This window comes from Dendrobates tinctorius, unplaced genomic scaffold, assembly GCF_039654945.1.
Source record: "Dendrobates tinctorius isolate UK_male_01 unplaced genomic scaffold, ASM3965494v1 ptg000039l, whole genome shotgun sequence".
Classification (NCBI taxonomy): Eukaryota; Metazoa; Chordata; class Amphibia; order Anura; family Dendrobatidae; genus Dendrobates; species Dendrobates tinctorius.
This window is the reverse complement of record NW_027361707.1, coordinates 26,962,662-26,977,585: the sequence shown is the minus strand read 5'-3', so window position 1 is coordinate 26,977,585 and position 14,924 is coordinate 26,962,662. Positions and strand designations below refer to the sequence as shown.

Sequence of the window (14,924 nt, the reverse complement as noted above, 5' to 3'; positions counted from 1 at the left end):
CTCGTGGGCGTCGGTACTGGCACTGGGCCCCTCATAGTACAGCGGTGTGTCTGACGGCGGGTGTGCACCACCACCGTCAGAGACACTTGATTGCACTATGAGGGACCCTGTGCCAGTGCCCGCGCCCAAGAGTCGGCCTACCCACCTGTCCAGGGCAACGGCACTCGCACGGTGTCGTGCGGTAGGTGGTGACCCCGGCCATGGGGGGGGAGGCAGCACAGTTAGGGAGTTTTAGAAAGTGGCATATGTTGATGTTGGACATTCAGCTGATGCAAAAGGCGAAATAGGTGAAGTACCAGGAAGAGGTGGACCAAAGAAAGCCATTTTTCTGTCACCCTATGTGTCATCAGGGGAAGGTGGGACAAAATCCTTGGAAACCCATGCGTGGTTCATTTTAATGAAGGTTAGATCATCCACATTTTGGGTTGACAGACGGGTCCTTTTTTCTGTCAGGATTGATCCAGCTGCACTGAAGACTCTTTCCGATAGCACACTTGCAGCTGGGCAAGCGAGCTCCTGTAAGGCATATTGTGCCAATTCAGGCCAGGTGTCCAGTTTAGCGGCCCAATAGTCAAAGGGGAATGACCTGTGTGGGAGAACATCGATATGGGAGGAAAAGTAGTTTGTTACCATAGTTGACAACTGCTGTCTCCTGTCACTTTCCATTGATGCAGTATTACCAGTTGTGTGAGCGGTATTTGAAAAATCAGTCCACAACATTGTCATGAAACCCCTGTCTCCAACGCCACTTCTGCTGTGTGCACCACGAACACCTCTGCCAAGCTGCCCCCGGCCCGTACGGCTCGTGTGAGAACCATCACCGCTGCTGTGTGCTGGGAATGCCTCAAGCAACCGATTTACCAGAGTTGCTTGTTTATTAGCCAATATTAGGTCAAGGTTCTCCTGTGGCATGATGTTTTGTAATTTGCCTTTATAGCGTGGATCCAGGATGCTGGCCAACCAGTAGTCGTCATCGTTCATCATTTTGGCAATGCGGGGGTCCCTTTTTAGGATCTGCAAGGCATAATCTGACATGTGGGCCAATGTTCCCGGTGTCAATGCACTGCGAGTGCTGGGTGGAGGAGCACTTTCTGTCAAATCCACATCCCTCCAGTCATGCACAAACCCTGTACCAGACCTTGCCACGCCAACATTTTCACTTGCCCCACGAGATGCATCCTCCTCCCCTAAGTAATCATCCCCATCATCATCCTCCTCCTCTTCTTCCTCCACCTCGTCCAGGAGAGGTCCCTGAGCAGACAATGGCTGAATGTCATCAAGGATTCCCTCCTCCTCTTCCTCCTCATCAACATTGGCTGCAGACGCCTGCTCCTTAAGGTGCGTCAAAGTTTGCATGAGCAGACGCATAAGTGGGATGCTCATGCTTAGGATGGCGTCGTCTGCGCTTACCAGCCGTGTGCATTCCTCAAAACACTGAAGGACTTTACAAAGGTCTTTCAGCTTCGACCACTGCACACCTGTCAACTCCATGTCTGCTCTCAAAGTGCCTGGCCGTGTATCCTCCCACAAATGCATTATGGCCTGCCTCTGCTCGCACAGCCGCTCCACCATGTGCAGGGTGGAGTTCCACCTTGTTGCAATGTCGATAATGAGGCGGTGGTTGGGAAGGTGGAGCAATCGCTGCAGCTTCTGCATACGAACGGAGTGTACAGGCGACCGGCGGATGTGCGCGCACAGTCTTCGCACCTTCTGGAGCAGGGCTGTTAACTCCGGATAATTTTTGAGGAAGCACTGCACCACCAAGTTCAAGGTGTGAGCCAAGCAAGGTATGTGGCTGAGTTTTGAAAGGGCTATGGCTGCCACAAAATTACGGCCGTTATCACTAACTACCTTGCCTGCCTCAAGATGTACACTGCCCAGCCATGACTCAGTTTGTCGCTTCAAGTACTCGGCCAGCACCTCGGCGGTGTGTCTGTCGCCCAAACACATCATCTGCAACACAGCCTGCTGACGCTTTCCACTAGCTGCTCGATAGGGGGACACATCGTGTGCAACAGTGGCAGCTGCAGATGGAGTGCTCGTACGACTGCGCTCTGTGGACGAGCTTTCGCTTCTGGAGGAGGTGGAGGAGGGTCGAACGCCTACAGCCAACTGTTTCCTATACCGTGGGCTAGGCAGCACTGTCCCACCACCGCTGTCCCCTGTGGACCCTGCATCCACCACATTAACCCAGTGCGCAGTGATGGACACGTAACGGCCCTGGCCATGCCGACTGGACCATGCATCAGTTGTGAGGTGCACCTTTCCGCTCACTGACTGCTTGAGTGCATGGACAATGCGGTCTTTCACATGATGGTGGAGGGCTGGGATGGCTTTGCGAGAGAAGAAGTGGCGACTGGGTAGGTCATAGCGTGGTACTGCATAGGCCATGAGTTTGCGGAAAGCTGTGCTTTCCACCAACCGAAAGGGCATCATCTCAAACGAGATTAGTTTGGCAATGTGGGCGTTCAAACCCAGTGTACGCGGATGAGAGACTGAGTACTTTCTTGACCTACTCATAGTGTCTGGGAGGGTGAGCTGGACTTGAGAGCTGCATATGGTGGAAGTAGCGGTGGACAGGGCGGACTGAGAGAGGGTTGATGATGGTGATGGAGTTGGTGTTCTTTCTGATGGCCTAGAATCAGTCTTTCGTTGATATAACAGTGGGATTCCCTGACTGCTGTGGCCTTGCAACGACACCTCAACATTTGCTGCTGTGCTAACCGGTGGGCTTACAGTGGGGGAAACAATGTAGCGTTGCTGACTACCTTCGTTGTGATCAGTTGCACATGTGGCACTTGAGGTTTGGTGTTGTGTCCACGCTTGCAAGTGCATGCTGGTTAAATGTCTAAGCATGCAACTGGTATTCAAATTTTTCAGATTTTTCCCTCGGCTAAAGGTCTTTGCGCACTTCTTACAGATAACCTTGGCCTGATCATGAGGATTTTGTTCAAAAAAGTGCCACACTGCACTCTTCCTACTTTGGCAGACATTTTGCGGCCTAGCACGCTGTGATCTTTTGACCCTCTGGACAAGCTGTACAGCAACTCTTTTGATGTTTGGAACCTGTCTTTGGAGTGCTCCGGGCCTGGCAGATAACAGCTGTTGCGATGTCGATGTCTGCTGTGGATGCTCCTCATCTGAGCTATTGGAAGCAGCACCCTCTTCCCCCAATGGATGCCAATCTGGGTCAACAACTGGGTCATCCATCACCTCCTCTTCTATGTCATGTGCACCTTCCTCTGTGTCACCGTGTATGGTGGTATAGTGTGCGGGAAGGGGCACCTGAGTCTCATCAGGGTCAGAATCTGGCTCTGTACACTGCGAGGACAATGTAGTGCTCTGAGTGAATGTACCAGCAGAATCATCCATCAGCGGCTGTGCATCAGTGCACTCCATGTCAGATTCATCTTGGCCTGGGTAATTCACCATTTGACTTGATAATCCAGGCATGGTATGTGAAAACAGCTCCATGGAGTAATCAGTAGTATGGCCTGCGTCATCCTTCAATCTTGGTTGGGGTGAAGGACACAAGGAAAGGTGTGGTTCATGAACATGAGCCTCCAATGACGACTCAGTGCTTTTACTTTTTACAACTGAAGAGGAGGCGATAGAGCTGGAGGCTGAGTCAGCAATGTAAGACAAAACTTTTTCCTGATGCTCTGGCTTTAAAAGCGGTTTGCCAACTCCTAGAAAACTAAGCGTTCGAGGCCTTATGTAGCCAGACGATGACGCAGGCTCAACACCTCCAGCATTCGGTCCTATTTTGCTCTTGCCACTACCATCAGATCCACCACCAACACCATCATTACCAGCTGCCAACCCCCGCCCAATTCCACGGCCTCTTCCACCAGCCTTCCTCATTTTTGGTAGAAATGTAGACAAAATCCAACAAACTATATAGTATGTAAAACAAGATGTCTATAGGACAGGGGAGATTTTGAATTTCTGCACACACTTTTGGACACTGGACACTTTTGGATTGTGTGAGGCCCACTGATATCTGAGCGCTATGTGACAGGCTCGATGGCACAGCTGTGACCTAAGTGACTAGAGAATAAGTGAGATTTTGAATCTCTGCACACACTTTTGGACACTGGACACATTTGGATTGTGTGAGGCCCACTGATATCTGAGCGCTATGTGACAGGCTCGATGGCACAGCTGTGACCTAAGTGACTAGAGAATAAGTGAGATTTTGAATCTCTGCACACACTTTTGGACACTGGACACTTTTGGATTGTGTGAGGCCCAATGAATATCTGAGCGCTATGTGACAAGCTCGATGGCACAGCTGTGACCTAAGTGACTAGAGGATAAGTGAGAGTTTGAATCTCTGCACACACTTTTGGACACTGGACACTTTTGGATTGTGTGAGGCCCAATGAATATCTGAGCGCTATGTGACAAGCTCGATGGCACAGCTGTGACCTAAGTGACTAGAGGATAAGTGAGAGTTTGAATCTCTGCACACACTTTTGGACACTGGACACTTTTGGATTGTGTGAGGCCCAATGAATATCTGAGCGCTATGTGACAAGCTCGATGGCACAGCTGTGACCTAAGTGACTAGAGGATAAGTGAGAGTTTGAATCTCTGCACACACTTTTGGACACTGGACACTTTTGGATTGTGTGAGGCCCAATGAATATCTGAGCGCTATGTGACAAGCTCGATGGCACAGCTGTGACCTAAGTGACTAGAGGATAAGGGAGATTGGATTGCTTTTAAAAAAGCAGTTTGTGGAGCAGTGGGTAAACAGCAATGCCAGCCTGTCAGGAAGCCTTAAAAGGCAGCCCAACAACCAACACCACTGATACACCACTATATAGCCTCCCCTTGCACTGCACACAGTGACTGGTGTGTTGTGCAGGCCAAATTGCTATCAGCAGCAGAAGCAGTTTTTTTTTCTTCTCAGCAGGACAAAAAAAAAAAATTGGGATTGCTTTTAAAAAAGCAGTTTGAGGCCCAATGAATATCTGAGCGCTATGTGACAGGCTCGATGGCACAGCTGTGACCAAAGTGACTAGAGGATAAGGGAGATTGGATTGCTTTTAAAAAAGCAGTTTGCGGAGCAGTGGGTAAACAGCAATGCCAGCCTGTCAGGAAGCCTTAGAAGGCAGCCCAACAACCAACACCACTGATACACCACTATATAGCCTCCCCTTGCACTGCACACACAGTGACTGGTGTGTTGTGCAGGCCAAATCGCTAGCAGCAGAAGCAGTTTTTTGGTCTCCTTCCCTGCCTAACGCTCTCCCTACAGAATCAGCAGCAACCTCTCCCTATACTGAGATCGGCAGAAGTAAGATGGCGGTCGGCGTGCACGCCCTTTTATACCCCCTGTGACGCCCACCAAAGCAAGCCAATCACTTGCATGCCCTTCTGAAAGATGGTGGTGACCCATGCCTATGTCATCACGTTGCCCACAGTGTCCGTGGATCCTGATTGGCTGAAAAAGAGCGCAAAACAAACTTTTGAAACGCGACTTTGGCGCGTAAGTCGCCGACCTCGTGGCCGACCTCATCCTAGGGTCGGGTTTCGTTTCATGAAACCCGACTTTGCCAAAAGTCGGCGACTTTTGAATTTTTTCGACCCGTTTCGCTCAACTCTAGCTGCCCACAAGTCTCTTATTGACCTGTAAAAATTCAATGGAACCGAATTTGAGATTGTTCTCCTTTTTTGCCGCCAGCTGATTATTATCTCTTTTCAAAACTTTAAAATTTTGAAAGGACAAAAATTTTCCAAAAGAAGAGATGGTAATGATGATGATGACTTCACATGATGCAGTGGAATAGTAGTTTTGAAGAATGGGATTACATTTTTTTTATAAAGAATTAAAATGGCTTTTTTCATCGATGCATAAAATATGTATAAATGTTAAAACATGATGATGTAGAATAAAATTAAAATTACTTTGAAAACAGGCAGGAGCGGATTTATTAATATTGATGTTGTACTCTCTACTTCTAAGGAATGGGCGTGATGAGATAAGATACATCGAATTCATTAAGAGGAACATTCCGCTTAACGGCACATCTTCAGTGGCATGTGTCTCTGTGCGCCTCGCCAGTCAGTATAAAAAAGTAATGTTTCGCGTAAAAACCCTTCATCAGATATGTCCGTAGTTGTAATTGTCTCAAAGTTCAAAAGGTCCAGGATGTGAGATGGGTTTCCCTAGAGCGAAAAGGCAAACAAGGACCAAGTATTGTGCTGAAAGGTATTTACTGTCTGACGAAGGGCATTTATTTACCCGAAACGTTACATTTTTTATACTGGCTGTGGTGTGATCTAAGGATATGAGATTTTCTGAATAAATCCTCCACGTCTTTATGGTGTGCAGTTCCTTCTTTAAATTTTAGGGGATCTATAGGATCTCAGTGGATGGCTCTAAAGGAACTAGCACCCTACACAAATTCATACCGCCTGCTAAGGGTTTGCCATCTACCCTATTGCATGGTGACACATTTCTGTCATAGGGTATGCCACTAAAGTGGCATAGCTTTTGATGAATTCAGCAGGCAGGTGCCACCACACCCTGTCCTACCCATGCTTTGCCCATGTGACAAAGCCAAAAGCCACGATAAAAAGCCAAAAGAAAATCTTTTCAAACTATTTTACATCAGAAATCTGGTGTAAAGCAGTTGATGATTCGGCCCTTATTTTTTTTCACTAGGCTAGACCAACTACATCAATACCCCATCGTATATGAATATTAAAGTTGAGCAAAAAGGCTCGCTTCTGACAGCAAGCAACTGCGATGTCATGCTTGCATCACACCACAACATCACGGCATCATCAGGGCTTACTAATTAGAAGGGGCACCAAGGATGTCGCGGGAAGTAGGAGATTCTCCGAGCTTTGGTCCATTGGCCCAGGAATTCCAACATGGCTGCTGAACCAGAGTCTTGCAAATGTTTATTATCCAACTTTAATGATCGGTCTAGCAAAAGCATTTCTGTTGGACCCAGTAATGTATAATTTGCACAGATTGTAGGAACTAAAAGCAATGGTCTACAATACAGTCTTGGTAAGAGATCTCAAAAGGTCAATGGGATGAAGAAACAACTGTCCCTCAAGAATACTAGAGGAGCTGTGGGTCCAGACTCTGCCATAATAATGGACCAGCAGAAGACAACTCCATTTGGCGAGAACCTTGGAGACAATCACTTGGCACTAGGGTCTATTTCTTATCTGGATGATCACAAATAAACTATTAGATCTTATTGGTGATATAACTTGTGTATAAAGCTACTTTCACACTTGCGTTTTTTTGCGCTGCGCCTCGTGTGCATTCCAAACGCATGCAAAAAAACGCATTAAGCGTTTTGCATGCGTTTGCTGTTTTTTTGCACATGCGATTTAACCAGTTTGTCGCCATGTTAACTCTAAAAACGCATGCGTTTTTAAACGCATGCGTGCGCATGTCCTAGCGCACTCGTGCGATCCCATTGGCTGTAATGTTGTTTTTTTGCGCATTTCGTGCGCTAACATGCGCATGCGTTTTTTGGCAGGAGTTGGGCACACAGAAAAATGCAACATGTTGTGTCTGGCGCGCCTGGGCGCACACCTGGAAAAAATGCAGCACACGAAAATGCACATGAACGCGTATGTTAAAGATAGGGGAGCAATGCACATGCGCACGATAGCGCACGAGGCGCAGCGCTAAAAAACGCAAGTGTGAAACGAGCCTAACATGGTAATAACAAAGGTTAGAAGGAAATGAAATGTGGATATGTTCCTTGGAGGTGAAAGGTGGTCCCTGAGGATCATCTCTTCTGGCAGATCCAAAAAAACAGAAGTCAACAGTGGTGATAATTATTTGATCTGTGCCTAGTTTACTGATCTTGCCCAAAGGCATTTGTCTTATTGTAAATTATAGCAAGTCTGGAAAGCAAAAAATGGAAAAGATAGATGGAAAACTCAAACTCACACCAGGTGGAATATAATATGACTGTGACTGAAAATTTTACTATGTATGACTATGGTGACATGATGCATGGATTATATTTTACTGCATACCAACATGTTCTACAGTATATTACATGTGTAAGACGTCTTGCAGCCTGTGCTGTAGTGTTTCTCGTCATCACTAACATTCGCTGGTGTGAGCTACAAATGCTCAAGCATGAATTAATGAGAATATGTCTGCTTCATCTGGTCAGCAGGGGCAGGAGGTTATCCGGCCGAGCCACTGGTTTCTGACCGTCTTCGCAGTGAGACAGCAACTTATGTAAATATTCCTATCAGCCCTACATCAAAGAAACAGCTCCATTACATGGCATTAGAACTTCAAGATCCTAGTACAGGAATAAGAGGTAACACCCATCACTCTCATCCGAGCAGATCCTTCACGCGTCTCTATGACAATGACTAATTGTTAACCTTCTTCATCATCAGGGGAAGATACAGAATACTGGAGGGCTACCTAACTGTGCCACATGTGGTGCACTCATACCATTTCCGCAATAACCCCTGGCCTTCTCTATTCCATATCAGTTACATTAAGTCAAAAACCTAAATAGTAAGGCCAAAATCTGAAGAAATTCTAACACAGTAGATAGAAAATCCCACAGTTCTAATTTATAGACCCAACGCCCAAATTTGGGTTTTATATCCTCATGAACATTAGCTAGTTCAACGGGACTATTCAACAATGGACTAATTCCCAAAATCTGAAGGAATAAATAGCATGCCGCTTAGGGTATGTTCACACATGATGTTTTAACTGTTTTCTTTATGCAACTTATTTGGTGAATAAATTACTCAGAGTTTTACAGTACCGGCATGACCAATGAAATTTGTCAAGCCTCATGCACATGCTGCATTTATTATACCCAAATGAATAGGTAAAACAAATAAGTAAAAACACTGGAAAAATGCTCTTAAAACTTGTCAAAAAACCACAACAAAAATACCATGTGTGAACATACCCTTATTCCAGTAGATTTTTTACCCTCAGTATTTTTTGCATGTGAGTAGGGTTGCATAAACACAATAACGTAGATGGTATGAAAATTGGCAGATTTCACACAAATTTCACATGTAATGTTTGTAAATCATGAAGTGTAGTGTGTGAAGAACGTAATATGTGAGTGTGGTGTCTGCATGATTTTTTTTCTTGCCTTATTTATTTTTCTCATTTATTTCATACACTGCATCCCCCCAAGGTCTTAACTTACTTTTGAGGGGCATTTAAACATATTCTTTTTATTGTTGATTTTCCCTGCAACTGGGGATGGTGTATTAGCTACAGTTACGTTGGAAATTCAGCCTTCTGGCTGAATAGCAGAGCTGACTTTTACCCCAGGGACACAGTAGCATCTGCTCTCTCTGAATATCTGGAGATCACATGATCACTGAGTCTGGTGGAGGAAGCAATGTCAGTGCTTGCTCACCATTGTGATTAGGAAGGCAACCATGGTAATAAACCATATTTGCCTTCATTGTTGGGAGTCTGGCTGTGTCTGACAGCCAGCTCACTGCCCCACAGCTACATGATCTCCTGAAACCTGCTTAGACTGCACTGACGTTTTAGAAATGGTTTATGAATGAGCCCTGTGCGGCATTTACCTAATAAGTGACAGCTGCTTGGTGTTTATCCAATAAGTCAGCTCTATAACACATGCATATAATAATTATAATTAGTGAGCGCTATATCTCATTTATTTAATAGGTGCAACTGTGTGTCATGTATCTATACATTGTACAGAAAACATCTAAACATCCATGGTTAAATGTCAGGTTTTTGTCATGGAAAAAAGTCATACCAAAAAAAATCATTTCAGAAATTTTTCCACCTTTAATGTCACCAAAAATTTGTACAAATCCATTGAGAATCAAACTGTAACCATTTTGAGGGCTTAAAAATAACACTAAAATTATGTGGTTGCATAAGCGTAAACACCCTCTTATAATTGGGGATATGGTTGTGTTCGGAAATAGCCAATCACATCTACACTCATGTTACATGATAACCAGTAAAATGCCGCCATCATTTACAGTGATTCTGATTAACCCTATATAAAGTTTATCTGTTCTACTAGGAGTTTCCTGGCATTTTTGTAGTTGCATATTACAGCAAATGCCATAGCCCGTAAAAAGCTTACAACAAAGCAAAGGTATCTCATTGCTGAAAGTTATCAGTCAGGAGAAGAGTACAAAGAAATTTCCAAGGCATTACATATACCGTGGAGTGTTGTGAAGACAATCATCAAGAAGTGCTGTAAATATCGCACAATAGTGAAATTACCTAGAACTGGACATCGCTCAAAAATTGATGGAAAGAAAAGAGTAAACTTGGTCAAGGAGGCAACAGCAAAATTACCAGAGTCGCAAGAATTTCTGGCAAGTACTGGTTGTGTACTGGTTGTGTACTGCATGTGACAACAATCTTCCCTTTTCTTCATATGCCTGGCCTGTGAGGTAGGGTGGTAAGATGAAAGCCTTTTCTTACAAAAAAAAAAGTATCCAAGTCTGGCTGTGTATTGCCAAATCCTACATCCACGTTTGTCAAAAGCATGTGGGAATATGTGCTATGGTCTGATGAGATCAAGGCTGAACTATTTTTTCAGAAGTCTAAAAGATATAATTAGAGCAAAGCAAACATTGTGTATCACCAAAATAACACCATACACATAGTGAAGCATGGTGGAGGCCGCACTAGCTTTGGGGCTGTTTTTTGGCATCTGCAACTGGGGCTTTACTTCAAGTGAAGGTAATTATGAGCAATTCTAAATATCAGTCAGTTTTGCACAAAACTTTCAAGCCTCTGCTGAAAAGGTGAAGATGAAGAGGAATTTCACCTTTTAGCAAGACAACAACCTTAAGCAACCTCCAAACCAACAAAAGGTTTTGGAATGGCTCAGCCAGAGCCGAGACCTGAATCTAACTGAAAATCTGTGAGTGACCTGAGGAGGACACTGTGTACAGGAGATGCTCTTGCAATTTGACAGATTTGGAGCTACTGCAAGGGAAAGTGGCCAAAGATTGGCAATTCTAGATGTGCCATGCTGATAGAGTCCTACCCAGAAAGACTGAGTGCTGTGATAAACGCAAAGGATATTTAAACAATGTATTATAAGGGTGTGCAATTGAATTGTACAGATTATGGGTGACATTAAAGGTGGGAAAAGTTCTGGAATGATTTTTCTTGGATTTTTTTTTTACTTGACAAAAACCTGACATTTCAATAGGGGTGTGTAGACTTTTTACATCCACTGTATGTGAATAATGTGACTGCAAGTAGAATGTAAAGCATGAGTGACATATGTGATCCAAGGATCTAACGTGAGTGCTCTGTGTGGAATGTGTCTAATGTATCATTGGCGTGAACAGCAGGTGCTGAAAGTCTAAGTGATATACTTGTGTAATAAGGGAACGAGTATGTGTGGCATCTGTCTAACGTGTGCCCTGTGCGCAACATATAATATGTCATGTAAATGACATGTATAAAATAGGATTAACTGTTGTAGGGGTCCAAACACACTTCTTGTACAGGGGCCCTTTGTTGTCAATGTCGTCCATGTGACATAAATAGTCTGAGCACCTATGCTGACAGTAAAAACTCATCAAGTAGCTTATTAGGGGATATTGCCCCTATAAAATTGGCACCCTTAGTGTTGTAATCGCTGCTGATGTTCTGCAGAAACGAGGGTTTTGGGCGCAGTCAGGAGGCTGTATAACATGGATGTCGATCGTGTCACAATGCTCGGACTGGCCAGCGGCTCTCTCAACTGGAGCAAGTTCAGAAAAGAGCGACCAGAATGGTGACCGGTCTGCAAACCCTGTCTTATGAGGAAAGGTTGCAGGATTTGGGAATGTTTAGCCTGCAAAAGAGAAGACTGAGAGGAGACTTAATAGCTGTCTACAAATATCTCAAGGGCTGTCACATTGTAGAAGGATCATCTTTATTCTCATTTGCACAAGGAAAGACTAGAAGCAATGGGATGAAACTGAATGGAGGAAGACACAGATTAGATATTAGAAAAAACTTTTTGACAGAGTGATCAATGAGTGGAACAGGCTGCCATGAGAGGTGGTGAGTTCTCCTTCAATAGAAGTCTTCAAACAGAGGCTTGACGGATATCTGTCTGGGACGATTTAGCGAATCCTGCTTTGAGCAGGGGGTTGGACCAGATGGCCCAGGAGGTCCCTTCCAACTCTACGATTCTACGATTCTATGATTCTATGACCCGAGCGTGAAAACTGTACTGAAATACATGCTGTCACACCCGGGTCAGTAGAGCCAACAGCCAATCTGAGCATTGCAATGCGATCATCGTCTGTGTTATATGGCCATCTGACTGCGCCGTTAGTCAGATAATCAGACTATTTGATGCACCCCTGACATGGTCAAAAGGCTCAGTGTATTGTTTCCCCTACTGGCTTCACATGCCCCACCTCCTCCACTGATTATTGACAGTTTTAGCTTGCAAGGAGTGAGTACTGCCTGTAAAGAAAGCTCAGGCTAAGGGTGATGTCAGACGTCTGTGCATGAACTGGCTGGCCGCTCTCCCGATCAGAACTTGACAGCTTCATGTATTTCTATGCAGCTGTCACGCTTGGGTCAGGGAATCCACCAGTCAGTCCATTCATTACATTCCAATCTCTGTTCTATTTATACGGCTGTCTGATGATAACCTAACCAGTACTGTAAATCACCAGTGAATGAGGCAGTGGCATGCAAAACCTGGCCATCCAAAGATGCTCCTAGCACCCTGAACAGAGGCAGTGGTTAAAATAAGAGGGCGATCCAGCCAGCTTCTAGCGATCCAGCCAACGTCTAGCGATCCAGCCAGTGCCTAGCAATTCAGCAAGCTTCTAGCGGTTCAGCCATCATCTAGCGGTTCAGCCATCATCTAGCGATCCAGCCAGCGTCTAGCGATCCAGCCAGTTTCTAGCAATCCAGCCAGTTTTTAGTGATCCCGCCAGTTTTCTAGCGATCCAAACAGCATCTAGTGATCTAGCCAGTATCTAGCGATCCAGCTAGTATCTAGCAATTCAGCCAGCTTCTAGTGATCCATCCAGTTTCTAGCGATCTAGTCAGCGTCTAGCGATCTAGCCAGTTTCTAGCGATCCAGTCAGCTTCTAACGATCCAGCCAGCTTCAGAGTGGCATGAGCAGACTGTAAAGCATAGAACCTGCAAATGGTGCATGGTCCTTACTTAGGTCTCAGAGTGACCATTACTATACACTATAGAGATAAAATCCCTCCGCTCCGAGTCAGGAGTGTGACCGGTAAGCTACGCATCTAGCTATTCACTAGAAAGTTAAAAAAAACCCTCTACATTCCGGAGTGGAGCTTTAAGAAGAGGTATATTGCAAAGTTTTCCATTTTTACAAGAATTTAGCAATTTTTCCCATTTAAGAACTCAAGGTAACCTTTTTAATGGGGTTTGTCTGTGTTATGAAGGTCAGGATGGACCCTCCAGTGTGATAGACACTTTTTTTAACCACCCTCCACTCTGACTAAGAGATGAGGGTCCTAAAGTGAGGACCCTCTCAGATCCATTAGCTGGAGCACCTCGGACACTTCATGCTGTTCATCAAAGATTTATGCCAATGCTTTATTCCAGAAGAGCCGCAGTAAAATTGTGTTGGCTTTTGTGCTTCACAGCTTATTACGTTGCGATACGCTTCTAACATGATTACACAAGATCCAAAAAAACTAGAAATGAACCCTTTGGACTGACAAACTAGCAACTCTAGATGACACGTCTACAAGGGGAATTCAGAGCGTAAAACAATCCACACTTCAGTCGTAACTCTGATCCATAGCATAATACAATGAGGAAATCTATTAACAGCATTCCCGCTGTGTTTTTTTTTTTGTTAGTGGAGCCATTAAAATTGACGGATTATGCAGATGAAGGAGTGTACATTAATCAGATGGTTTGTTATATTGACCTTGACCTTTGAAGAGAGCCATAAAGTCAGCGGAGAGTGGGAGCTTCACTTAAAGTCAATTATGTACAGAAAGATGAAAGCTCATTAAAATAAGATTTACAGACATAAATATTCATGTTCTGATGTATGCATTTAATATCCATACTTGCATGATAACATGTGCTGCAGAATTGACCCATTTTAACCAGTGCATTACCCTTTGACTCTACAGGCTGTAGCTCATATCATGCAGTTTCTTACAGGTTCGGTCACTCAGGATGTCCCAAGGCTACAGGGAAAATATTTAGGTCATACAAATTCTCTAGTATATGTTTTGTTTTTTTTTTTAAAGAAAATTGCTCATTTTTAAGGCTACTGGGCCCGTGGAGAGAAGGGTCCTAGCCTTGGTTGGGCCTATACCCATTTGGTTGGTGAATACCTGTACAGGACTATTTGTGAATGGGGGGGTAATTTGTCCAAAGGTCTTGGAAACAATGTGGAGGGGGAGACAAATGCCAAGCCTTGTTTGGAACTAGTTTGCCCTCATTTTTATTGGCACCATTCAGACCTGTAGTAGCAATGATGTAGTATTGATGCACTAAGGCTACGTTCCCACAATGAGCCTTTGAGTTTTTGATGTTGCAGATTTTTTGCACCATTTCTGCACCAATTAAGTGAAATAGGATATTTGCATTTTTTCAAAAATACACAGCATAAAAATCTCACCAAAAACAAATCTTGTGAACGTAGCCTCACTTTATAGAAAAGGTTATATACAGGTCAATGACCTCAAAGTAGAGAAGACATCTGCAGAAAGTAAATACGGTGCGTTGAATCCCTTAGGGTATGTTTACAACACAACATTTTACTGTCCCAGCATAATGAATGAGGTTTCCAAAATCTCATGCACATGTCGCTAATTTTTTCCTTGCAGAATTGAAGCAATTTCAAATATGTAGTATGTTAATTTTATTCAGCATTTTTCACCCAAAAACAAGTGTTTTTTTATGCAGAGCTTTTTCCTGTCTATCAACATG

General features: G+C 44.4%; 1 protein-coding gene across 1 annotated transcript in view; it reads left to right on the top strand.

Moving 5' to 3' along the window:
- The window catches only part of DOK7 (docking protein 7), a 187,640-nt gene that overhangs the window by 158,637 nt on the left and 14,079 nt on the right, over positions 1-14,924 (top strand). The window contains exon 10 of the mRNA XM_073574565.1: positions 8,166-8,318. Within this exon, the coding sequence (XP_073430666.1) occupies positions 8,166-8,318 (153 nt within the window). The remainder of the gene's footprint in view (positions 1-8,165; positions 8,319-14,924) is intronic.